At 39.9% G+C, this 26,601-nt stretch overlaps 1 protein-coding gene across 2 annotated transcripts; it reads right to left on the bottom strand.

The window, feature by feature from the left end:
* Positions 1 to 2,097: 2,097 nt before the first annotated feature.
* On the bottom strand, positions 2,098 to 25,847 carry DHX16 (DEAH-box helicase 16). Of its 2 annotated transcripts, XM_026720735.2 has the most exons (20): positions 25,509 to 25,847; positions 23,057 to 23,322; positions 22,826 to 22,973; positions 21,394 to 21,450; positions 19,854 to 20,108; positions 18,615 to 18,839; positions 17,248 to 17,436; positions 15,899 to 16,009; positions 14,429 to 14,544; positions 12,361 to 12,571; positions 10,028 to 10,126; positions 9,782 to 9,934; positions 8,445 to 8,585; positions 7,354 to 7,516; positions 6,981 to 7,099; positions 6,170 to 6,237; positions 5,391 to 5,553; positions 4,305 to 4,466; positions 3,556 to 3,729; positions 2,098 to 2,351 (listed from the first exon to the last, which is right to left on the bottom strand). In XM_026720735.2, the coding sequence occupies exons 1-20, from the start codon at positions 25,710 to 25,712 to the stop codon at positions 2,223 to 2,225; spliced, it is 3,153 nt and encodes a 1,050-aa protein (XP_026576520.2). In that variant the 5' UTR covers positions 25,713 to 25,847; the 3' UTR covers positions 2,098 to 2,222. The 2 variants fall into 2 exon arrangements, with proteins under 2 accessions (XP_026576520.2, XP_087779553.1); XM_087923427.1 differs by lacking the exons at positions 2,098 to 2,351; positions 3,556 to 3,729; positions 4,305 to 4,466 and having other exon boundaries at positions 5,521 to 5,594; positions 25,509 to 25,800.
* Between the last annotated feature and the right edge of the window lie 754 nt (positions 25,848 to 26,601).

The raw sequence follows: 26,601 nt of genomic DNA on the forward strand, positions 1-26,601 counted from the left end.
TGATAGTGACCATTCAAAGTTACAACGGCACTGAAAAAAGTGACTTATGACCATTTTTTACACGAAGGTTGTATGACCCCCATAGTCACATGATCAAAATTCAGGCGCTTGGCAACTGATCATATTTATGACGGTTGCAGTGTCACATGGTTATGTGAACACCTTTTGTGGCCGCCTTACAAGTAAAGTCAATGTGGAAGCCAAGTTACCTTAACAACTGCAGGGATTCACTTAACTGTGGCATGGTAGGTTGTAAAAGGGGCCAAGCAAATGTCTCACTTAGCCATAGAACTTTTGGGCTAAATTATGGTCATAAATTGACTACCCGCATTTTCCTAATCTCTCCCATGCTCCAGTTCTACTGGTAAGATGTTGACCTTGTTGGTCTACTTCAATCCAGAATTGTCAGTGTTCCAGCTGACAAGAATGCTGTGTTGCTCAACTAAATATAGAGGGAGTCCTTGACTTGCAACCATTCATTTAGAGACTATTTCAAGTTACAACAGCACTGAAAGAAAAGTTTTTACACAACTGTTCCAGCATCCCCATGGTCAGGTACTCAAAATTTGGGCATTGGCAACTGACGTGTCCCTGGGCAGAGGTGGTATCCAGCAGGTTCTGACCAGTTCTGGAGAACCAGTAGTGGAAATTTTGAGTAGTTCAGAGAACTGGCAAAAACCACCTCTGACTGGCCCTGCCCCCATCTATTCTCTGCCTCCTGAGTCCCAGCTGATCGGCTGGGTGTTCTTTTGTTGCTCTGCACAGGAGAATGGAGCTGGAAAGCAGGTTGGTGGGATGGGGAGGGAATGGGGATTTTACAGTATCCTTCCTCTGCCACGCCCACCTAACCATGCCGACCAAGCCATGCCACGTCCACAGAACCAGTAGTAAATAATTTTGAATCCCACCATTGTCCCTGGGTCATGTGGTCACCACTTGTAGCTTTCCCAGCCAGCTTCTGACAGAAAAGTCAATGGGGAAAGATTTGGTACACGTGATTTGCATACATGGCTGTAGCAAAAAAATGTCATAAAATGAGGTGGAATTCATTTGACACCTGCTTCACTTAGCAACAAGTTTCAGGCTCAATTGTGGTCGTACATTTGAGGACTTAACCTGCATTTTGTTTTTAATCTTATTAAACATTCCAATAATGATTTTATATTCAAAATTCCTTGAGAAAGCTACAAAAATGTTAGTTTTGCTGAGTTATAAATTTAGTATAAACCCAATATCTAAAAGGCTAACTTTTCCGCAGGAATGAGGCTGTCGCTTCCATGCATTTAAAGCCCGAGGAGAACTGAAGAAAACAGAGCTTTGTTTGGGTTTGTTGCATAATACCCCTCTATCAAATGTCTCAGTCTGGAATGGAAAATTTCCTTCACTCTGAATTTGTGGTAAGTGTTGCCTGTAGCATATTCTAAAAATTTCCCCAAAATTATTTTCAGAATATGCTACTTACAACACATATCTGCATGCCATTCTGTCTATTTTATTAGCATCTTTGAACACACAAATTTGGGCTTTGTGGGAGGTGCATGGAATCAAACACGCTACATACTACAAAGATTTTCTGCTTGCTGGTTGGTACTGAATTATGGAAAAGTTTATTTGATATACTGCTTTGATATATTAAGATTTCTAACAGGTGCAGGGATGCAGCTTCTCAGTATCAAGCATAGCTGGTTATTCTTATTACCCCCTCACCTAACAAAATAGAAAAAAACCCAAAGTACTTATTTGCTTATTTTAATGGAACAGAAAAACTTAGCTTGATGCTGGGTTCAAAGTGCCCCAAATAGAATGAGGTTCAAGTGCCTACTCAGCCATAGAACTTATAGGAAGTCTTTATGCTAATAATTATATCCCAAAATTACAATGAGCAAGGATAAAATGAGATAAAAGTTCCATGGATGCCACCCATAAAAAGTCAGGATACAAAGAAAATGATTGTCTTAAAACGTTGAAGATGATTTGAAAAGATTTGAATTCTGTTTGTATGCATTCCAAAGCATCTTTTTAAAGAAGAAAGTGATTTCTTAAAGCAAAGATTAAATTTGTCTAGAAAGAAAATGAAAGTAAATAACACAGGGGAGCTTATTTTTTAAAAAATGTTTATTTTATGCCTCTGAATAACAGCAAAACTATATAGCTCTACAAAAAAGTGTCCAAGGGTGCTATCGAGCACCAGAATAGTCAGAACTGAAGGCCAAGTCCTTCCTTTATCCCAGCTCTTCCCGTGTCTTCCCCATTTTCTTGGGCAGTTTCTTGGTTGAGGCATCTTCCAGTTCTTTGGCCTTGTAGTAGTGAGGGGCCACCTCCAGCAGCCACGTACTATCAATTTCAATCACCTGCAAACAACACAAAAGCAGCTCTAGCTAGAGTCCTTCTGATTTCAGCACTGCCTCAGGATACACAGAAACATACTGGATTTAGATAGATGGTTAGATAGATATAGGTGTCAGATTAGATAGATGATATAGATAGATAAGATAGACAAGATACAGTAGATGATAGATAAGATAGATGATAGATAATGGATTGGTGGATGATAAATATTGAATATTTCTTAATTGCCCATCTCCCTTTAAAAAGGGCCCTGGGTGGTGTGCAGTATCAATAACTTTAAAATCAGAATAATTTGGGATTAAAAATTGTATAATTATAAAAACAACATTATAAAAGTTTGCAAAGGTGAAAAATTCCAAGATGGGGAGTTAATAGTTGTTAATACAGGTGGGTGGAGTTCTCGTGGGGCCAGCCAGCCCCATGGTTGTGTGGGCCTTTGTGTTCCCCACACAAAGCTATACAGCCAAGTTTTGTCTCCTTTGCGGAAGGCCAAATGATTGGGGTCTTTCCACAATGTAGGGGCAGCGGCAGAGAAAGCCCTCTTCCTGCTCCTTCCTTTGGCTGATAGGATTTTAGCATACCTTCCCTGTTTGAACGAGCGGGATGGGCTGATGTGGATGGGGTGAAGCTGGTTCCATAGCCGGTTTGACTAGCCTATCGGCTAGGTCAAAGGGCCATGGAAAGGTGATCAGGTGTGATGTGTCAGATGTAAGAAGACGGGTAATTGAACTGGCTGTAAAGGAAATCCAGAATCGCTGTTCCACAAACGTCCCACTAATACCCGATTATTGAATCTCTCCTCCATCTCTTTTAATTATTTAATCCACTAATAGAAGTCACCTCTGTCTTTACCGTTGCAGCAACAACAACGTGAAGTGATTTGTATATAAAATATTGAGTTAGACCAGAATAGAACAGGGAACTAAGTCCACTGAAAAGACAGAGAGCAAATTAGTTCCATATTACACAAACCTCTTGTTTGACACTTCAGTGGGAAGCCTACAATAAAATGCTACAAATTCACAAGCAAAGCGTTCAGCTCCTCCTTTATTTCAATTGTCAAAAATGGATATTTTCTAATGCTTAAAGGCAACCTTTTTATTTGACCTAAAGCGCCTGCTACATTCACACGTCAGTTTTCCGTTGAGCACAGACAACATTTTATCTCTGAGGAGAAGCTTTTTCTTGAGAAGGTTCAGAACTCACCTGTCTCATGAATTCCTTAGTGGTAAAGACCAGTTCATGATAAATGAGCCAGCGGGGCTGCTCTTCAAACAAGGAGCTGTTGGGATGGATGTACACTGTTTGCTGATGCTTGACCGTTTTGTAACCACTGCGGGTTAGCCGGGCAGTGTGATAAAAGAAACCGGCTGTTATGGCCTATAGAAACAGAGCAGGAAGGGCCAAATGTGAGGCAGACAATGAAATAAATGGTATCAATGGCTGAAATGACAGACGGTTAAATCATAAATGGCTTTCATTTTTGCTTAGCATCTTGTGCGAATCCATCCAATATGGCTTATAAACCACCAGGCTAGTATGACTCGTTCAATAAACCATGATTAATACATTACGTTGGATTCAGATGTCAAGCTATGAGTCAGTGTGTTGAAACCAGCTGAGCTTAAATTAGTCACTACCAACTTTCAGTTTCAAAGGTTCTACTCGAAATCTGGATATAACTCATTGTATTGTAACTTAAATAACGCAAAATACGCTATTTTTATAGACTGTAGATTATATAATGAATGAAAAACAAAGTTAAAAAATACTATCAATAAATAAACATTCAATAAGTACCTCGTGCAATTTTAGAAATCACTGGCTCTTATTTTTTTAAAAACGTGATTATCATTATGAAGGTTTCTAAAATAGGTGGCTACGCCAAATACATTGTCTAAAGGGACTTTGGAAATCCAGAGCAGAAGAAAATAACAGGTGTCGGGTGCTTTTACCTTGCGGATAGGAATGTAGTCCCCTTCAGTGGAAGTAATATCCACCTCGATGCGTTCCATCAAACCTTCCAGCTGTTCTCGCACATCTCGAGCTCTCCTCATAGAACGAAACTGTATGAAATTCTCATAGCACCACTGCATGGAGTAACCGCTTTCTACCCACTAAGAGAGAAGGGAGGAATAAAACAGATCAAAAGGCTTGCTGGGTAAGCCAGCAAGTAAGGAATGCCATATTCTTAGTGACTTGACCACACAGTATTGAGTACAAGTAGTCCTTGATTTATGACTGTAATGGACCCTATCTATTACAGTTGGAAATCGTGACGGACATTAAGTGAAACATGTCATTTAATGATCCCCCCATCCCTGCTCTCCCAATGTGGTTGTTAAATGAATGCGCAGGTTGCTAAGTGGAACATGGGGGTCCTTGGATGGGGAAAGCCTACTGCAGGTCTACCCTTAGCCCTAACCACCACAGCAGGCCCCACGCTTTTTCTACTATTAATAACCCATCTGTACTAGCTATTGTCCTCCGTCCCAGAAAACACTCATTTTGTATCTCTTGAAAGTAGAACCTAATGCCATAAGAGCTCTGGAAAATCCCACACTAATATCCTAGAACTGCTATAAAAACACAGAGAAGAAGCAACCATTAATTATCATTCTTCTAAATGACCTCTGCAATAAAAAGTATTCAATAGAAGAGCATATATTTCCCAACTACATAACATCATCAACTCTAGAAAAGAGTGGGGTTTTCTCCTTGTTTATACAGTATTTTGCCCTGCCAATTTTGATGGTGGGGTGGTTTTCTCCTTGGTAATTCCTTGATTAGGTTATTAGGTTGTTCTATTTTTTTTAAAATAACGGGACCTTTGATATACAACTCTACAATAAATGCAAGGCTGGTTGGGATTTAAAAAGTCATCTAATGAAACTTTCATCAAAGATTAGAGATATTTCTTCCTCTCTTACACTAATCCACCTCTACTATCCAGGATATGAAATATTATTCCCTACTCAGAATTCTAAGAATTGCAATTCTAAAAATGGGATGCCAGGCTAGCCTTGACATTTCATCCTCACCTGAGTATAAACATTGAGAAGAACCAGATGGTCTCCACCTGGCAGGAAGAAATTCATGCGGGCATTGTCAGCATGAACCACTTTGTCCTTAGGACGGTAAAAAATGGCATTGTTGACTGAAAGCATAGCAGCAATGGTCAAGATTTGCTCTGAGCACTTGTATCTGGGGAATTTCCAGTAAAGAAAGAGTAATGTTGGGTTTTACTGTGGTAGAAACAAAATCAAATTGAACAACAGCAATAAAAGCAATCAAAAAACTTCAGAAGAAAAAGGAGAATGGACAGATGGAAAGGAGACATACATTAACAATTGATGAAAAGCTAAACGAAAAATATGATTTAAAATCACAGTTTAAATCAGATCTTCTAAAGTTAAACAAATGAAACTTTAGAAACACATCAATTAATATCAAGTAGGCAGGTAGATTCTTAAAAAGAAAGTAAAATATTTAAAATTTTACTCAAAAATTGGAAGCATTTTTAATCATAATAATTTATTTCAATTCTATCCATACTTAATCAGGAATGTTTTTATGCTTACAATTTATTATTTAAATGTTAGAAACACTCTACATCTATAGGATTTTCATAATTAGATAATCATTGTTGTTCAAATATGTTGGAATTTTCTGGGAAGAATATAGTAGGGAATTAGGGATTGAACTAAGAAATAGGAGATGGATACAGTATTTTGCACTTCTGAAAAAATGCTAACAAGGCCGAAGCCACTTTCAACATATTAAGGGGAAAAAAAACCAGGAAAAGCAGAGAAGGACTCACTGTTCAGAAGCTAGAATCATCTTCGAGAGCATGGGATCAACTGGCAATTCTGCCATCTTCCGGCCCAACTAAATACAAGATGCAGAGTTAATAAATTCAATTAAAGGACAAAAACCTCCCACAAGTGTAATATATTTCTCCCCCTCCCAACAAGTCAAAGCACTATTTCTGATTGAAATATACAGCCAAATATTTTGAAGTTGTGTGTGCGACAACTTAAAGACATTTGTGATACTGGTTCTTGTCACTAACCATCCCAGCAGGCCTCTGTTTCTTTAAGAATAGAAAGGAATAAGCAGGTACAACCCATACAGATATCTGCCATTCTTCATTGCACTTCTGTTTCCTCCTTCCAAATACCTCCTTCCAAATTCCTCAGAGCTTCATATATCCTTGGTCTTTTATCCTAATAATAACTCTATACTGAGCTGAGATACAACCATTCATTTGTTTGTTTGTTTGTTTGTTTATTTGTTTATTTATTCTGTAGCAGAAAAGCAATCTTGATTCAGGCCCACCTACTTAAAATAGAACACTTTAGTGCTCAAATCAGGTTGAACAAAAATCTTTCCTGTTACTATTGATGTGATACTGACAAGTCCTCTTTTATGCTATCTTTGAAGAACACAGTGAAAATAATTTGTATCCATGGAACCTAAACTAAGGAGTAACTAGAAAGTATAGTTGGATTAGAATACAAATTTGAAGCTTCAGTCTCTTTTCCAACTTTTAACTTCACTCCCATTGATAGACTCTACTTTCAAAGTAAGTCTCCTGCCCGGACAAGATAGTCTTGAATAAGAAATCATACCTTGGTGAGTTCACCAAGATGGTTGAGGGCCCCCAAGGCATACAGCTGCTCTAATGCCAATACTAGAGTCTCGTGGGGTGGTGGATCCATGAAATCAAAGTGAATCAAATCATTAATGCCTGAAGAAAGATAAGAAATACAATCGGCTAAGTATTGCATATACAAGTTACTAGTTTCTGTAAGATCTTGAGCCTAGATATTTCCATCTTCTATAATAAGATAAATCTTCTGAAATTTAACCCTTAAAAATGATTCAACTTCCACTGTAACGTATTCTAAGATGGAGCATGCAATCCCCATATTTTTGTAACGTATTCTATGATGGCGCATGCAATCCTCATATTTTACCACCCAAGATTGCTAAAATACACACCTAAGCTTTTGAGAAGAAGCACTACATTGCCAAGGTTGGTTCTCTGAATCTCTGGCACCGTGGTTTCCTCCATCTCATTTTTGTACGCCCAGGCTGTGTAGAGACGGAAGCACTTCCCTGCGGCCACACGGCCTGCCCGACCTGCTCTTTGATTGGCAGAAGCCTGATGGAGAATATGAAGTGTGTGTTTTTACTGAGATCAGTGAGAACTGGAAAGGTTATTTCATCAGATTCCAGAGTGAATGTAGGAGAAAAATAATGAAGAGAATCTTAAATTTCATAGTGTAAATGGCAATAAATGTTTCTCTCATCATTTATCTTTATTACAGCTAAATTAAGATGATAATTGATCATCTGTTTAATTACATCAATTCTGACTTGATTATTTTTTGTTATTTTAACATTTACATATGTCAGAAATGTAAGCTGCACAGAATTTATGTGGATTGGCATAAACAGTAAGCCTGTTAAAATCTACACAAGCACACCATCACTAGAAATTTCTAAAAGTTCTTGGTAATATTATAATGTCCACAAGGATTAAAGTGTATTTCAAAAACCTAGATTTCAGAAAATCCCAATTTTTCCTCAACATTCAGTAACTGCAATTAGAAAAGATGCTCTGATCATTTTTTTATTAATGGCTCCATTATCACAGGACTCAACAACAGAATTTATATGACACCATAATATTCTCTTAACAATCCTTGCCCAATCCTTGCGTTGATCTATATGTTATGCACCCTTTCTATTCTCCTTTAGGCTCCTGCAGGATTAGAGCTTCACCATTGGTGGGCTGGTGAATACCATTACATGGATGTGTTATATTACAAAAGTGATTTCTGTACAGCTTCATAGCTTTACAGAATTATAGACCATAAATCTCTGATTTATCCTGTGACTTTTTTTAACTGTTACCAGATTAACTACATTCTTAACAAATTACTTCCTGCAAACAAATTAACACCAGCACGAATAAGTGAACCAGATTAAATGAGAGCTTCAGAAAACTTTGAAGACATGCAAGCTCAGCAAATGAGATAGATTGGTTGGAGAAGGGAATGGGGACATTAAGTATTAATACCAGATACCCGAGAACAGGGGGTAACAATAAGTGACTCCATGCCCGTGCGAGCGTTGTAACTCTTCTGCTTGCAAAACCCAGGGTCAATCACGTAAATTATGCCATCTATGGTCAGTGATGTCTCTGCTATGTTTGTGGCCACAACAACCTGTGGAGAGAAGAGAAACTCATAACTGATTGTGAAAGGCAGCTACTTCTCCTAACTTAAACTTCACTATAAATCTCTTACGTTATAATACCCGAATTACATGACATGAAGGGTGCTCAAAAGAGAAGTCAGTATTTTTTAATCATGGCATCTAAACCCTGGAACAAGATGTTTTAACCATGGCAGTTTGAAAGCTGGGGAATTGTGGGAGTTGAAGTCCACACATCTTCAAGCTGCCAAGATTGAGAAACCCTGTTCTAGAAGCTTGATGATGGTCTTCTGGAAGGCCTTCTATAGGGCCTTGGGGGAGGACCTATGTGCTAGCTGGAATGCGATTCTCTTAGCTAATTTATTTGCTGTAACATATCATTGAGTAGCTTATTTGTATATATTTTTTTTAACCATGGATTGTTTTTATATTTTTTTAACTCGCCATGATTCAAATTGACTATTCAAACAAATAAATAAAATGTAGAACACAACACTGATTACTGAAGGAAGTCCAGCAGTAAACCTGATTTCTTCATTAAAAGCATTCTGTGGAACAAGCTGCTGAAAGATTTCTGCCCAAGAATTAGCTAATACAAATAAACAATACTATATGGACAAATGGCATACTGTAGGTCTCGGTAAAGCAGCTTCAAATATATTTACTACAGAGGTGAAAAAAATTGTCTTGAGTCCTTTTCTTTCATGCTGTGATTGACTTTCTGATTTTTCGCCCCTTCCCTTTAAATCCAGGACAGTCAGTAAAGTGTATTAGATCAATCACATCCCTGTATTACTGGCTTGAGATGAGAGAAGAAGGTGTGTGTGTGTGAAATGCTAAGTATTCCTGGCAGGCTGCAAATACAGAAATAAGCACTATTCACAGACAATATGAAAGAGCTCCTCACAATACTTATTCCCTTCAAGCAACAAAATAGAATACTAAACAACTGATGTCTGAAACCACATCTCCCCAAATACAGCACTTAGGCCAAAGCTCTCCACTCTCTCTTTTTCCAAACATCTCAAATGCAACTCTCTAATTCGGGGGGTCTCCAAATTGGGCAAACCTGCTGGCTGGGGAATTCTGGGAGCTGAAGTCTTAAAGCTGTCCCATTTGGAGAGCCCTGCTCTAAATCATGAAAGCTGCACACATTGGCCCCAAATAGGAAGACCTTTCTTTCCTGCTTTATACAACCAGCTTTTACCTTCCGGGCTCCTGGTGGGGTTGGTTCAAAGATCTTGGCTTGCATGTCGGAGGGCAGATTAGCATAAATTGGGAGGACCACAAGTTCTGCGATTTTGGAGCCCAAGCGCCGGCAACGATCTTGCAACATCTCACAGCAGGCTTCAATTTCTTCCTGCCATTAAAAATGGAAGTTAAGCTCTGTTTATTATACTACAATACTGATAAGTAATGGCAGTAAATTAGGAGAAAACACACAAGAGCTTACCTGGCCTGTAAGAAACACAAGGATGTCCCCTCGGGGCTGAGTAACATGAATCTGCAGCACCGACACCACACAGGCTTCCAAATAATCAGCCTCTGGTGCCTGAAGGAAAGAGGCAGAGGGAGGACGATCAAATTACAGGAAGTCCTCAGTTAGTGACTGAGGTTTGTTTAGCAACCATTCAAAGTTATGCCAGTGCTGAACAAATGACAGTTACACCTAATCCCCAAAGTTACAGCATAATGAGCCGCGGTGGCGCAGTGGTTAGAGTGCAGTACTGAAGCAGTGGTGGTATTCTACCACTTCGACCCAGTTCTGCCGAGCCGGTAGTGCCGATGAGCAGCAGAGACTGAACCAGTTCTCTCCGCCACTCTGCTGTTGTGCCCACTCACCCGGGCTCCCCTACCCACCTTTATTCCCTGCTTTTGAAGCGCAGCTGCTTTGCGCTGCACAGCAGAGTGTTGTGTGGCAGCTGTAGAAGCAACGGGGAGAGTGCAGGCTTTGTGCACTCTGTGCCTGTGCAAACACCTCTGTGCTTGCGCAAAGTGCGCATTTGGTGCATGTGTGCAAAGCGCGCCCACCAAGCCATGCCCACCAAACGGGGGGTAAAAATCTTTGAATCCCACCACTGTACTGCAGGCTACTTCTGCTGCCTGCTGTCTGCCTGCAATTTGGCAGTTCGATCCTGACCGGCTCAAGGATGAACTCAGCCTTCCATCCTTCCGAGGTGGGTAAAATGAGGACCCAGATAGTTGGGGGCAATAGGCTGACTCTGTAAACTGCTTAGAGAGGGCTGTAAAGCACTGTGAAGCGGTATATAAGTCTAAGGGCTATTGCTATAACTGCATGTGATCAACATTTGCCCGCAGAGGCACCTCAACCCTCCCCATCTATCTCCCATTGCATCTCTGTCCTCGTGGCGCCCTCCACTCCACTGCCTCGACCTGCATTCCTCTGGCCCTGCCACCCCCAGCTGACCTTTGCCATCTTCTTCCTCCCATTGCTGGTGAGGCATGCCTGACCGGGCCCTTCGTGAGGTGGCTGTTGGCTGCATCAGGCTTTCTTCTCAAGGCTGCACGCACCATTCTCCAAATCGCGTGTGGTCTTCACATGAGGCTTTGAAGTTTTCCAGAGCCTTGCAAGAAGGCTGCGTGCAATTTGGACAAGGTTGCTTAGGATTTGGACAAGGCTGGATATGGCTTTGGGAAGCAGGTCTGGCTCAGCAGGTCAGGCAGACCTTGCAGCAATGGGAGGAGGAGGACGGCAAAGATCAACTGAGGATGGCAGGGACAGTAGAACAGCAGGATGACTGAGGATTACCTGTCACTCTTCTTAAGTTAAATAAACACTTCATCTCCCTTAATGGTTTCTACTGTTGCTTGTCCTTGTTCCTCACTCAGTTTTTCTGCTCTGGATTAGATATGCTTCTTCTATAGCAGTGGTGGCTAACCTTTTTGAGCTCCAGTGCCAAAAACTGTGTGCGCACTAGCACGCTCGCACTTATGTGCCAGCAACCAGAAGGCAATGCACGCCCCCCCACACCCCCTACACATGCATATGTAATCCCCACCCACCCACCCCTGACACCCCTTATCTGCACTGCACCTCACAGCTGATTTTTGGCTGGTTTGAGGCTTTTTTCGTCCTCCCAAAGGCTTGAGGAAGGCTTCTGCAGGCTTTGCAGGCCGAAAACCCATTTCGTCACTTCCGGTATTTTCAGAAAAACAGGAAGTGATGAAACGGGGCTAGTTTTCGGCCTGCAAAGCCTACAGAAGGCTTCCTCAAGCCTTTGGGAGGCCGAAAATCAGCTGTGAGGTGCACGTATGCCCAGTGAGGTAAGTTTTCCTGCAGGTCATGTGCCAGCACAAATGGCTCTGTGTGCCACCTGTGGCACATGTGCCATAGGTTCACCATCATGGTTCTATTTGCTCGTTTTGCTCTAATTTTGTGAAACTAGAAAGACTTGTTATAGGGCAAGGGTATCTGAAAAATTGTAGTCCCAGTTATGGTCATAAATCAAGGACTACCTGTAGGAAATAACGATTGTACAAAAGATAAGCCAAGTTAGGAAAGTTGAATAGAATGAAATCCAGGTATGAGAATAAAGCTTGTGATGCGGTGGCAGCACCCAACAGCTATAAAACGAAGAGTGGTACAATCTACAACTTCAACTTACGAGCATATAAATTCAAGTTTGGATGTAGGAATTGGCATTCTGGAAATCTTACATGCTCTCCTCCCAGCCATGTCCACTGAGGTTTGATCACTTTGTCTCTCTCTTTCCTCATCCCTTTACACACATACAAACAAACACAAAACACTTCGTGCTTGCTAACCTTAGTGTAATAAATGTCAACAGGAAAACGGCGCCCCGGGATGCGGAAGATGGGAGCATCGTCAAAGAAGGTGGAAAAGCGCTCGGTGTCCAGGGTGGCACTAGCAATCAGCACCTTCAGCTCGGGCCGGAAACGAGCAATGTCCTTGATCAAGCCAAACAGGATGTCAGTGTGCAGCGTGCGCTCATGAGCCTCATCTATGATGATGACACTAGAAAGCAAGGCAGAAAAGGGTGTGGTGCTGGTTAACACTCATGCAATATTTGTACTCATTTGCAAGGGATTTTGCAGTCTTGGGTCTGTTTAAAATCAGCCCAGTGTTGGCTTTTTTTTAAATATATACTAAGATAGGAAGACTACAATTTATAGTCTACTACCAAGATTACAATTTTAAGGAAACTGCAACAGAGATCAGCCTTGAATCTAGATCTCTCAAAACCATAGCTTACTCATTAAGAGATCATTACTCATCACTATGATCCCACACTGCCCACCACTCTCAGAACTGTAGAGACTTTTTTTTCTAACTATGGTCCCAAAGCAAGCTCTAAAATAGACTGTACTCTCTGCAGCAATTCTAAAATCAGACCCTCACATGAAATATCATTTATTCCCCTAGATCCATCTTTGGGCTCAGCGTTATGTTTGAAAACCATAGCATAGGTATGGTTTTGCTCACTCATTTCTCAATTTATTCAATGAGCAATTTTAAAATTTCTGTGGAATTTGGAAATAGTTAATTTTTATAGTTAGTTGCATTGACTAATAGGTAAGATTTGAGCTAAAACAGATTCGAGTAGCACAATTTAATTTGCTATGGGAAACCCAGCATTAACCAAAGTTATTTTGTTATAATATTTAAGCATAACATGTAGTGTGCTAAATGAACATAGCAATTGTGTTTCTTTATCTGAAGTTTAGAGTGTAGTGCATGAGTAGGCCAATCACTAGGAAGACAAGTAAAATACTGTAAGAAAAATCAGCAGTTAGAGAAACAAAAATGCAAAAGGAATGGAAAGAAAACAATAACGGGAACTTGAAGGAAGAAACAAACCTAACCTGACCAGTAAATAGACGTTAACTGAAAGAAGAATCTAACAGAAAACATATTCCAGCTAGATTTTAAGTAGGGAATGGGAATATGTCTAGATATTGCTCAGCTGTGTGGACCCGGCACTTGTAGGAAAAAGTTAGGAAGAAAAAATGCCAAATTGTAGCTCCTAGTCTCTCCTCCTACTGGCCATTCTGGGCAAAGTTGTTGGGAGCTCTAGTTCACCAACCTCTGGTGGTCCACAAGTGTCCCACTCCTCAAGTCAGCAGGGCAGAAAATGGACATCAAGGGGCTACATGCAACCCTCCAACATCTTGTGTGGTCCACAAAATGTCCCACCAGAGTGGGCAGGGCCAAAAAGATCAGACCTCTTTGCATTCGGAAGGAAATGGAGGTAAAACAAGTGACTTAATCCTTCCTGCGTCTCAAGGAGCCCATTTTACATGTGAATACTTTTGAAGTCTCTCAAAAACACAATTTCTGTTTTCTGCTAACCCAATGTTGGATGCCACTAGTGCAAGGGTGCCAAACTCACGCCATCACAGTGGCATCACGTGATGTATCGAGGATTTTTTTCCCCCTTTGCTAAACTGGGAGTGGGCATGGCCAGCGCATGATGCATCCGGCCCACAGGCCAAGAGTTTGACAGCCCTGCTCTAGTGAGAAAGCAGAACTCAAAACACCAATTGTAAGGTGTGTCATCCAGGAAAGAGGGCGGGTAATAAGTAATAGCTTCCCTCTCAATGACCCCTGAGAAAGTTTATCTTGTCCCCAATAGAAATACTTTCTATTTATATATAATTTATAGAAAGTCTATTCTATGCTGCATAGCCGAGGATTTGAATTATTTATTCCACTGTTCTCTCATTCCACATTTTCCGATATGAAAATTCCTTCCTCTTAAGACGTTCCATCCAAAGCTAGTTTAGCTATTTATCTGAAAACAAACCAACAAACAAGCATCATTCATTCCCCACGATTAAGCTACTAGTGCACGTGTCCACTGCTGTTACTCACCTATAGCTGCTCAGGTCAGGTTCAGTGAGGAATTCTCTGAGAAGCATCCCATCTGTCATGTACTTCAACACTGTCCGCTCTGAAGTGCAATCCTCAAAACGGATGCTGTACCCTACCTATGGGATGGGCACAGAGCGGTCTTTATAACACACACAGGAACATTCGTCCATGGAATTCTGTTTAACTCAAATTAAGGCAGCCTTCAAAGAAATGCAGATAGTCCTCAACTTACAATCCCAACTGAGCCGAAGATTTCTATTGCTGAGAGAGATAGTTAAGTGAATTTTGCCCCATTTTACAACCTTTCTTGCCATGTTTTTAAAGTGAACCACTGTACTTCCTAAGTTAGGGACACTGACACGGTTGTTAAGCGAATCTGGGTTCCCCATTGACTTTGCTTGTGAAAAGGTGGCAAGATTGCATGACATTGGGACACAGCAACCGTCATAAATATAAACCAATTGCCAGGCATCTGAATTTTGATCATGTGACCTGCTGCAATGATCGTAAGTGTGAAAACTGGCTATCAGTCACTTTTTTTCAGTGCCATTGTAACTTCCAACGGGTCGTTAAACAAACGATTGTAAGTCGAGGACTACCTATATACAAAAGGAAGAAATGAACATATAAAGCAAATTCTAGTTCATCTTTCAAATTAAGATGCTGGACATAATCTGTGACGATTCTGGTGGGAGTATCTTGGCTCTTTTCAGAAAGCTGAGCGGTTACAATCCTGTTTAGTGTTTGAATGGAACACCACCAACAAATTTGGGGGTTACATGCGAGACTGAAAATTGAAAAAAACATGCCAAAAAAGCAATGGTGAGCCACTTCCCTAATTGTTGCTAAGAAAACAATGCGGACATATCCAAGAAGATAAAGTGCTCTCCAAGGAAATCTTAATGCTTACAATGTTACCTGGAGAAACAGACACTGTTATGAGGTTAAAGAATACTATGATGGCCAGCACACCACTGACTTTAGATCCATGGCAAAAAAAAAAAAAAGGTTGAACAATGGACACATTGGCTTTTATTTGAAGGTTTATGATAATGCTTACATAGAACGAGCTTGCTGGATCAACCAACAAGATGCTTAAGGGGAGGAAGTGGGGGAAGATACGTATACCCCTCTTCCATCACTGTAGATCTTCAACTAGTATCTGGCGGGGTATGCTATCTCCAATCTGGAAATAAAACTGAAACAATCTCAAGACTAACTCAAGGTACACCTGTCGTTCAATGTCCCATCACCATGTTTTGCGGTACCGATGAATCATACATGCTCCTCACTATTTGGGTATGAACATTCTCATGCTACAGAACCAACTTTTCCTCCAATGATATAGGCTGCCATTAAAATAATTGTTGGACATCCCCAAATTAGGTTAGGGATTATAAACTGGCTAAGAGGATTGGTAATATAAACTGCACAGATTCATCCCTTCCCTTTTCCCTCTTCAGAACATACTTCATTTCCAAGCTTGACATTCATTTCCTGGGAAACACGGGCAGCAACACTCATAGCGGCCACTCGCCTCGGTTGAGTACAGCCAATTTTCATTCCTTTCTTGGTATAACCCTGTTAGGAAGAGAGAGAATGAGAGAGAGAGAGAATCTCCATGATTCAAGATCTCAATACCAAAGGTGTTATGTGCATAAATGGTTTGTTAGGAGTTAAAATACTATGCATACTGGGGCCACTGGATTTTACACTCAGCAGTTCATGGCCACACTCAATAATTTATGATATGAATAAAAATTTTGTGTGTGCTAAAATTCTGTTCCTGCTGGGGTCGCTGGATTCACACATTCAATTCTTTATGGATATACTAATATGCGCAAAATGGAACACTTGGGAGTTTGTCAAATATGAAAAATAAACTTGTTTCTTCTGCGTAAATCATCCCAAAGCACTGATTCAAACATTTTAATACAGTAATTTTATGTACATTTTAAATATTACTAAAACAAAAAACCATTTTTCAAGAACATCTCTGGAAATGTAAACACCCAACTTGCTTTGAGTGGACAGCAAAATGTGGGTTTTTTTTAGAATGTGTCAAAAAGCAAGATGTGGCCAAATCAGAACACAGATACTGTAGAAAAAATGCTACCTTCCCTTCTAGTTCTGGTTGGTACAATGTTATTTTTCAGTGGATTTCTGGCTTGCCATGAAGGTTGTGAATGATAATTTCATTTTTTAATGTTAACATATTGTTTTACTAATTTCCTTACATACACTGTCCAAAGTTTGAACAACTGGGGCAGCTTATAAAATAAATAACTATTTGAAGGGATGTGTGCTTTTTTTAAAAAAAAAAAAGTCCAACATTTCATTTTGATTCTTGTCCCATTAACAATTTTAAAATCCTAAGTTTCAGTTGGAAAGGAGGCCAGAAATTAGGAAAAAATGTTCATGGACCAAATGTTTTACAAACTGGAATCTTGAGTTTTGTTTGTAGCTCAGAACAATACATGTCTAAATACCCCGTTTTAAGCCTGAGCAACCCTGGGCCAGTGACCACCATGATTTCCAGGAAAAGGCACTGGGGCAGAGAACAGGACAGCTGAAGTCCAGTCAAAGACAACTGCAGCTCACTGAGCGTTTTGGAGAACCAAATTGCAATGCGGACTGAATCCTAATATTGTATGCAGGTCTACAATTACAGAAGTAGGGTATTGGCCCCTGTTGTTTTCAGAACACCAATCCCTAGCATGAAGTAGGGACCTAAGAAGCAGCATTTCCTTCCTGTAAGCTTCACCACAGATCTCCTTCACTCCTGCAATTAATTATTCTCCCCTTTCCTATTGAGTTACCTCTTCGTACAAATACTGTGGGATTTGAGTAGTCTTGCCAGAGCCAGTTTCCCCTTCAATAATGAGCATCTGATGTTCAGCAATGGCGGCCAGTAAGTCTTCATGGTATGGGAAAATAGGAAGGCTGCGTCGCACCTCCTGGATAGACAATTTCTTGAGTTCAGCCTGGGACAGCTCTGGCTTCTCCTCCTGGCACAGAGAGGAAGCAGAGTTAGATGAGTTTCCCCAGATCAACAAGAACGGGTAGTGTCTCTTTGGTTCTATCTTTCCTATCCCTGGACAAAACTGATACCACAAGCAGAATGTGGAAGGCACCATAGACCAATGGCGTTTATCTTTGTTTACCTGTCAAAGCTGTCAGGCGCAATCCTTCATACTGCTTGATAACAACCCAGAAACAATCTATCTGATTCCCTTAATTGATTCTATAGAGATATTGAGCTAGTAAGTCTGACTCAGCTTTGAGAGTTTCCTTTGGTCACCCATATTTATGCAGCAGTTTAATACAGAGAGTGATGGCCTTGAGGGAAATATTCGGAAGCTGTTACAAAACCAAAAAGGGCAGAAGCAGGCCTTGAGCCCTGGGAATGGATACAATATTAGGAAGAGACAGGATAGCTCCTCCCTGACTCACTGGGATTTAAGAGGGAGGGGGAAAGGAAAACAAACACACTTGCACGATTCTGCTATTTCTACTTCTCTGCTACTGTCAAATCCTAGATTCCTTATCTGTGCTCTGAATAATAGTGTGATCCTTAATAAATAGCTTCCTGTCACTGATTCATTGAAATCAACTCCTATTTTCTAGAATTCCCTCCTGTTGAGGCAGAGCTGTTTCCCCAGCTTTTGCCTCTAAGACACTTGTCCATGTCAGATCTCTAATCCAGGGGCCTCCAACCTGTGGGCCGTGGCCCACTACTGGGCCAGGACTAATCATCACTGGGCCGTGTGAGTGACCGGATGGTGTGCACATCTCCGCATGCACGTGCACAGCCCCACTCATGCGAGCCTCGTTGTGGCCCCACTCGTGTATCACCATGAATGTTGTGATGCTTGTGCATGCATATGCACGCATACATGTGCTTGCCCCTCCCACAAAAACCATCCCGATTCCTCGCTCCCCCTGTTCTGGGCCGCCAACCCCAAAAGGTTGGGGAACTCTGCTTTAATCAACTGGCCAGAGTCACTTTGTTGAGTAGGGCAGGTATAGAAATGGAATAAACAAATGAAATAAATAAATTGATCCTTACATCCCACAGAGAAATACGTATTTTTCAGGGACAAGATCTGAATTTCCACCAACAGTTCCTGGCTACGTTAGCATGTACAGAGCCTCATCTTCTGTTTCACAGCCTGCACTTTCTCACCTTGTTCTGATTTGCGCCCCGCATTTGCACAGCATTCACAAACTGGATCATCTCATCGTCCTCAAGAACATACTCGTAGTTTTTGCGAGGATGGTGCTGATTGGCATCCCGGGCCCCAAAACGGAGAGCAGCTGCCCCAATGTGATCTTCCTCCCAGCGCCGCTGCTCATCTCTTGGAGCCATGTGATCATCTGCCTGGGGCTCCTCATAGCGATCAGGAATCTTCTGCAGGACAAAATCAAAGAATCACCAGTGCATTCAGCAGCTCAGTAGCCAAAGTTCTAGTTCAACAGTGCTATATTTTTTTGCACATTTTCTTCAGAAGTATACGTGCACTGAGTTATATGTCCGAGTGTATGTAATTTCAGGAAGCATTAAAATGCCTTTGTTTTTTTGTATATTCTGTCAACTGATCCAAGAACCAGAATCCGGTGAAACAGAAAGCAAGCAATAGGCCTGAAACTCAGTGCTTGGGTTCAGACACAGTGGCTTAACCTGATGTGGCAGAAATAAAAGCGAACAGAAATATTTAGAGAAGAACTGGCTTTCAAGTTCTGGGAGAGCCTTTTTCTTTTGTCTCATGATAATGAACATTTTATTTTTGTTTTTAATGTTGTATAAAATGGTTAAGATATGAAATTTGGAGATACATCCTATCAAAAATAAACCAGCCAGCAGAAAGACAGAGAAGCTTCTCTTAATATAGGTAAACTTTGTTTCGAAAAAGTCCAGAAAATGATAAAATGAATAGCAATAAACACTGCAAGAAATACAAGCTGTTGCTAACAAAGTATTTCAGAAAGTGGGACTGATAAGGATTGTTCTGAGTTTTGTGTCCCTCATTTGTCCTGTGGGATGCTTGTGAACACAAAAGCCAGAATTTACCAAACATTTGGTCTTCGATATTCAGTTTGTTGAGCTGATTCTAAGTGAAGCAACTTGCGTGCTTGCTAATGTTCAGCAATCGAAAATATGCTACAGCAGTGATACAGATCCTCCACTGGTTGCCAGAAGGCTTCTAAATGCAATTTAGCCCCACACAGGTTGGGCCCTGGTTACCTGCAGGTTATCTTAGGTAGAAGTCTGTCCTAGCTCCGATTGTTGAGAACTTTTAACTAGAGACCACCGGGATAATCCAAAAACAGTATTTTATGTCCTTCTTTGGTCCACCACTCATAAGAGGGAAATAGCCACCTCACCCATTCCTGGCTCCAGACTTTGCATACATCACCGCCTTACCTTGCTGCGGCTCTCCTCTGGCATGTAGTAGCGATTGTGCTTCTCCATCTTCTCCTGCTCTCCAGCCTGTTTGTACTGTTTGGCCAAGTCGCGCACTTTGCGTTTGTACTCCAGCTCCTGCTGCTCAAGAGCTGTGAGTTCTTGTTCAGAGAAGAGGTACTCCTCATCTGCTATTTCCGCTTCCAAATCTTCCATTTTATCCTTTTCTCGTTTGGCTAAATACTCCCAACGGGATTTCTTACGCAGTTCTGGAATCTGACGTATAGGAAGAGCAAAAGAGTTTTATCCTCGTAACAGTCTGAATGATTTTGTTTTTAGAAGAAATTTTAAAGCCCAATTTTCATTCATTATTTGGGCATTTTATTTAATCGTGCTCTATTCTGGCAACATCATTGCAAGGCAATATTTTTGAAAGCAAAATCTACTATGATGGCTCTGATTTTTATTCAAGAGGCAGAACTAATCCTGAAGCAGTACAGGTTTTTAATGCAAAAATTGCATCTCAAATTTTATATGGAGCTCCAAGTTGGATTACATTTGCAGAAAATAACATCACTCAATTACTGGTGAAATTTTACAAAATGCCCTTGAAAATGCAGGCTTGGCTAAGCATTATTATATTTCAGTTGCATATATACATTTTTTTAAAAAGGATTGTTTCAGGAAATCCCAAATGAATCTTTTGCAGATATATGATTATAAGGTGACCCAAAGATCAGTCAAATTGGCATTGATCCTGAGTATTTTCCTTGGGGTATGACATCAACATTTAATTGTATAAAACAAAGATTACGTGATAATACAATATAGTATTTAATGGCCAAAGTCAAAATTCTGTGTTTACCTGTAACTTTTTGAAAAATTACTATTTTCAGCTCAATAAATATCTTAATAGTTTATATTTAAGTAAACACAAAATAGCCTTTTCAAAATGATGATTTCTTAAAGATTTTGCCCCTGTAATGATATTTAGACACAGTGGATCATATTTCATTATGTTGTGAATTTTATGAGTCTTCTGCAGGATATTATCTGGCTTATTCTAAAATCCAAAACAGGAAGGGAGTCTTTCTGAGTGTATTAACATTTTACTCAAATCTGAAAAACCTAAAACTACAGAGGCAATAGTCAGATTATGGCCATAAAAACTAGGTTTTGAGCACCATACTAATGAGTTTTACTTTTTACACTGGTATATCTAATGTCAAATTTTAGATTATATTTCTAATTTGCTATTTGGGCTTAAATAAATTAATAGTATTAAAAGTTTATAACATGGAAAAATTTAATAACATTTTCTTGTAACTTATTTTCATTACTGTCTTGTTGGCTTGACAAAAAGATACATTGTTTTTTTGAATTTTTTTAAGTTTTGAAGTTTGCTTACAGACCAGACTTGTTGATCGGGCTATGTCACTCATCTTGGTTCACTTTTTTCCTGTGTCTCTTTTATACTCTCCCACATTCCATCAATATCTCATTATTGTTCATTGTCAAATTATTTTTTATGTTAAACACAATGATAAAATCAAGCTCTTACCATGAATTTTTTGTCCTCTTCTACCATCTTTAAACGCTTTTGAGCTTCTTCATATGCCTAACCTCGACATAATCAGGAAACAAATATACAATATAACTCAAAACACAGCAATTCCAAAAATCCTTGCTAACAAATGTTGGATGCAATACAGGTAATCCTCAACTTACAACAGTTGATTTAGTGACTGTTTAAAGTTACAACAGCACTGAAAAAAGTAACTTGCATCCGTTTTTCACACAAAACAGCGTCCCCTTTGCAGCATCCCCATGGTCATGTGATCAAAATTTGGACATTTGGCAATTGACTAGTATTTATAACAGTTACAATGTCCTGGAGTCATGTGGGATACCTTTTGCAAACTTCTGACAAGCAAAGTCAATGGGGAAGCCAGATTCACTTAACAACTGTGTTATTAATTGAAGATTCACTTAACAACTGTGGCAAGAAATGTTGTAAAATGGGCAAAAATTACCTAATGAAGTTTCACTGAGCAGCAAAAATTTTGGGCTCAATTGGGGTCATATGTCTGTATTTTTAGGACTACAGATTTAGGCATGCAACAAAGCAGAAAGCAGAGACTTATAGAAAAGTTGGGAATAATCTCAGCAAGAAAATGGAATTTCCTCTTCTAAATAATGTAAGTATTAGGTATATTTCTCAGGTATGAGAAGAGGAAGAAAATACCACCAAAGGCCAAAACATGAGAACTCTGCAGCTTGAATAGCAGAGATTTGTAAGTGATTGAAAAGGAATCAGTCACATGTTTCCATATTGGGAATGAAGGCAGGACTGAAATAAAAGATTCCATATCTCAATGAATCAGTATTAAAATTTTAGCCATTAGTCTTGCACAATGTTGAATATATTTAAACCATGGACTATACCATGGTTTAAAAATAAATCAAAACCATAAGTTGTATACAAAGTTCTGAAACTTCTGCAAATTATCACTCAGTTCAGTAATTTTGCACAAGTTTCCTTAGCTCCCTATTTGCACTTTCCCCAGAAAGTGGAAATGATACCTACAAAGACACATAGAGAATTATGTCCGATTCCTGTTCCAAAAAAACATATTCAGGAATCTTTTTAGGTTTACATTCTTTCAAGTCTGCATTTTGGCTAGCGTGGCTAAAAAAAAGCAGCATTATATGAAAAAAACCTGCATCTTGCTTATGCCTGAGTAGCATCATCATGTATATATGTAGTAATATTCATAATGATATACAGATATAGATATATCCATATGTATATATTTGCAGGTGCGTTCAGCTCTCCGATATCCAATTTTTACCTAATTTCTCCAGCCCCAGGTGAAATGCTCCTATTGCAAAAATGGGTGATATAAGAAAAGAATGGACAGAACAGTTAGGACAAATGCAACCAAGAAGCGCTTCCTCCATACGAAAGCATAATCCAAAGGCCGAGACCACACCTTCTTGTCTGATCGCTCGAGGATATTGCGAGTCTTGTCTTTGTCCTTGCGTTTAACACGTTCTGCAAAAGCATCACGTTCTTCCAAGTCCTGCAGCCGCTCTCGTTCACTCCGGTCCCATTCATCCTCTGACTCCTCTTCTGGAATCCTAGGCCAAGAAAAGCAAAAATATCTGTGGCTTTCCTTTTTTCCCCTCACAACTCTGCTTTTTGCAAAGAGATGGATGCTCACCGTCCCGTGTCCTCTCCGCTAGGCTTCTCATCAGAGTCTTTGTCTTCCTCTTCTTCCTTGCGCTGCCTCAGGTGTTTGTGCCGTTTCCGTTGCTTGCCCTCAGGACCTTGTGAGGGGTGATGACGCTTTGAGCTCCGGGCTGCTTTACCGGTTTCTTCATCATCACTGTCTTCCAACAGGGTGTATGAACGATTCTTTTGCTGCAAGGCTAAGGCCTGTTGCTCAGCTAATCTGGCTGGACGCTCCTGTGGCATCTGGTGTGGAACCTAGCAACCATTAGGGAAAGTGAACAAATCAGTTAGAACTCCAAAACATTGTAATTTCTATACATATATCCAACATAAGCCTCTTGAGAATATAGCTCTCATTCCTTAGCACCAGCCTAGAAGACTTTTCCAAGTCTATATGTAATATTGAATTAATTTTGAGTAAAATATCAAATTCAGGAATATTCACATTTTACTTCTGCCAGGATTTCATTAATTGGATGTGTTATGAAGTCTACACCCTCCATTTATTGTTGACCAACTTGATGGGATATTCTAGAGATTACCATTAGGAAATTCATGCAAAATACTTTGAAAACACAAAATCACTAATGCGATATATTATTTTCAAAACTTACTTTCACACTTCCATTTATTTCCTATTGAATTTCTAAAGAAAGAAAAAAATAATGGAATCTGGTGCAACCATCTTTATGCAGCAGGAACACAAAAGGGAGCAGGAACACAAAAAATGAATCAGTTTCTGCAGAAAAAAAATTCCATTTCTAGCTGTATGGAGAACTACTACTAGTTTGAAGTTAGGAAAAAGTGATGTTGTTGCCCTTCTGAAATTTTGAATTTCAACTCCCATCAGCTCCATGATGATAGCTATCAGGTTGTGTCCATCCAATCAGTGCATTTCCTGGTTAAGATTTCATAATTTTCAAGGAAATGTTTCAGCCCCAAGTAGACCATACAAAGAAAATTCTTTATTTAGATGAGCTACAGTAACAGAATTTAATAAGCGGATTCAAGTAATCAAATACAGTACCTTCACATTCTTGCTCCTTCTTTATCATTATCTATAATTACAGCTCTTTCTGCAGCTGTTCTGATGCTCAGTGGAAAAAGTGTCAGAGTGATACATGTACAATCAGTGACAAAAGGTCTACAATTTGAAAGTCATGCTCAAAGAAGAAAATAGGAAAGGGGAGGAACAAGGGATACCATCTATACTATTGTATAATAACCGTGTTCCATATGACAGGTGGTTTTGATAGTTATTGAACAATTGCAAGCCTTCAAATTCAAAGCAAAATTCAGGAAACCTGGTTTGGATCCTTTATGTTAGATAAGAAACCTTAAGACCCACAAAGAGAGTTTGACTCACACATTTAAAAAAATGGGAAACAATAATTTCTTTGCTTTGTCTTCCTAGCAATTTTAAAGAAGATCCTTTTTGCAACTTTGCATCTCTCGGCACCAATTAAGATCTCCATATGCACATTTGGGGGCTCTCCATCATGTCCCTTGAGATATTTATTTATTTGATTTGTCAATTGCTTACAAGATAATAGGTATAAGTATATACATAGTTTTGAATACATGAAATGGGTATATATAAGAAAAATAAAAGAAATAATAGGACAGGGACTGTAGGCACGTTGGTGCGCTTATGCACACCCCCTACAGACCTCTTAGGAAAGGGGTGAGGTCAATAGTAGACAGTCTAAGGCTAAAGTTTTTGGGGTTTGGGGAAGAAACCACAGAGTCAGATAGAGTATTCCAAACATTGATCACTCTGTTGGTGAAGTCGTATTTTCTGCAGTCAAGTTTGGTGCGGTTAACCTTGAGTTTGTATCTATTGTGTGCTTTTGTATTGTTATGATTGAAGCTGAACTATTCATTTGCAGGTAGAACGTTGCAATGCATGGTTTCATATAGTATACTTAGATCGGACCAAAGGCAGCATAGTTCTAGATTTTCTAGGTCTAGAATTTCAAATCTGGTATATAATCTGGTATATACTCTCAACACTCTCTCTTCCACTCCATCCATTTTGTCTGAGGAAAATTTTTTGAATACTTGGAGGAAAGCTTACATCTATTTTGTAAAATGTTAATACCAATTTGGATTCCTCTCCTCTCCTTCCATCTATATATCCTATCCATCTATGTATTCCATCCATCCATCCATCGCAGGGGGTCTTCAAACTTGACAGCTTTTAAGACTTGTGGACTTCAACTCCCAGAATTCTTCCTCCAGTCATGTTGGCTCAGGAATTCTGGGAGTTGAAGTCCACAAATCTTAAACTTGCCAAGTTTGAAGACCCTTGATCTATCGCCTCTATAGAGCACTTCCTATTTCTCGCCCCTTTTTCGATAGCCCCGCCCCTCGCAGCACCACCACCACCCCAGTCCCGCTGTTCTAAGAGGGTCGCGCGCTCAACAGCCAAACCGTCTCACCCGCTCCCAGAGCTGCTGGGCGAAGGCGCGCGCGGTGGGCTCGGTCACCCGTAGCGTCTCGGTCTCCTCTAAGCGAGAGAGCAAATCCTCCGGAGTCCGACTCCGCTGGGCCAGGCCCACCATGAAAGCAACGACATGGCGCTCGCTCAGCCCCAGAAGGGTATGGAGCTGGTTCGATACCCAGCGCTCCAACTCGCCCGCCATTGTAGCGGGATGCTGAACCCCCAATTCTCCTATCCCACCCCCAGCTTTTCGAAATGCGTGACAGTATTTCCGGGCTCGTGCTGCTGGGAGCCAATCAGCAAGCTGAGAAAGGCGAAACTTTCGTCATCTTAAAGCGACATTTTTTTTAAAAAAAGTAGGATTACCTACGTTGCTCTCGAGTTTGTCAGTCTCTGAAATGGGAACATGGGAGTTGAAGTCCAGTACTCCGGAGAGGCAGCCGATTAAAACGTTCTAATGTAAACAGTGCTTTTTAACAACCCTCGTCAGGCTGCAATTTCCATCATCCACAATAGTATGAAAAACAATATGTATGAAATATATATATTATTATATTATATTATATTTATATTATATTATATTATATTATATTATATTATATTATATTATATTATATTATATTATATTATATTATATTATATTATATTATATTATTATTATTATTATTATTATTATTATTATTATTATTATTATTATTATTATTATTATTATTATGAAAAACAATAGATACAAACTCAAGGTTAATCGCACCAAACTTGATTGCAGGAAATACGACTTCAGCAACAGAGTGGTCAATGTCTGGAATACTCTACCTGACTCTGTGGTTTCTTCCCCAAACCCCAAAAACTTTAACAGACTGTCTACTATTGACCTCACCCCTTTCCTAAGAGGTCCGTAGAGGTCTTCTTAAGTGCACCAATCATGCCTACCGTCCCAGTCCTATTGTTTCTTTTTTTTTCTTATATGTATCCATGTATTCATAACTATCTTTTTACTTATACCTATTATCTTGTAAGCAATTGACAAACCAAATAAAATAAAATAAAATAAAAAAATAAAAAATGGCCAAGGATGATAGGTCGCTACATTA

Source organism: Pseudonaja textilis, chromosome 2 (assembly GCF_049901715.1).
Source record: "Pseudonaja textilis isolate UNSWEBS1 chromosome 2, rPseTex1.2, whole genome shotgun sequence".
Classification (NCBI taxonomy): domain Eukaryota; kingdom Metazoa; phylum Chordata; class Lepidosauria; order Squamata; family Elapidae; genus Pseudonaja; species Pseudonaja textilis.

Excerpts from the sequence above, each read along its gene's own strand:
- DHX16 (XM_026720735.2), bottom strand. The coding sequence starts at position 25,712 with ATGGCGGGCGAGTTGGAGCGCTGGGTATCGAACCAGCTCCATACCCTT. Across the intron at positions 9,935-10,027 it reads TTGTGTTTCTTACAGGCCAG|GAAGAAATTGAAGCCTGCTG; the intron begins GTAAGCTCTTGT and ends TTTTAATGGCAG. Across the intron at positions 5,554-6,169 it reads ATGATTCTAGCTTCTGAACA|ATACAAGTGCTCAGAGCAAA; the intron begins GTGAGTCCTTCT and ends GAAATTCCCCAG.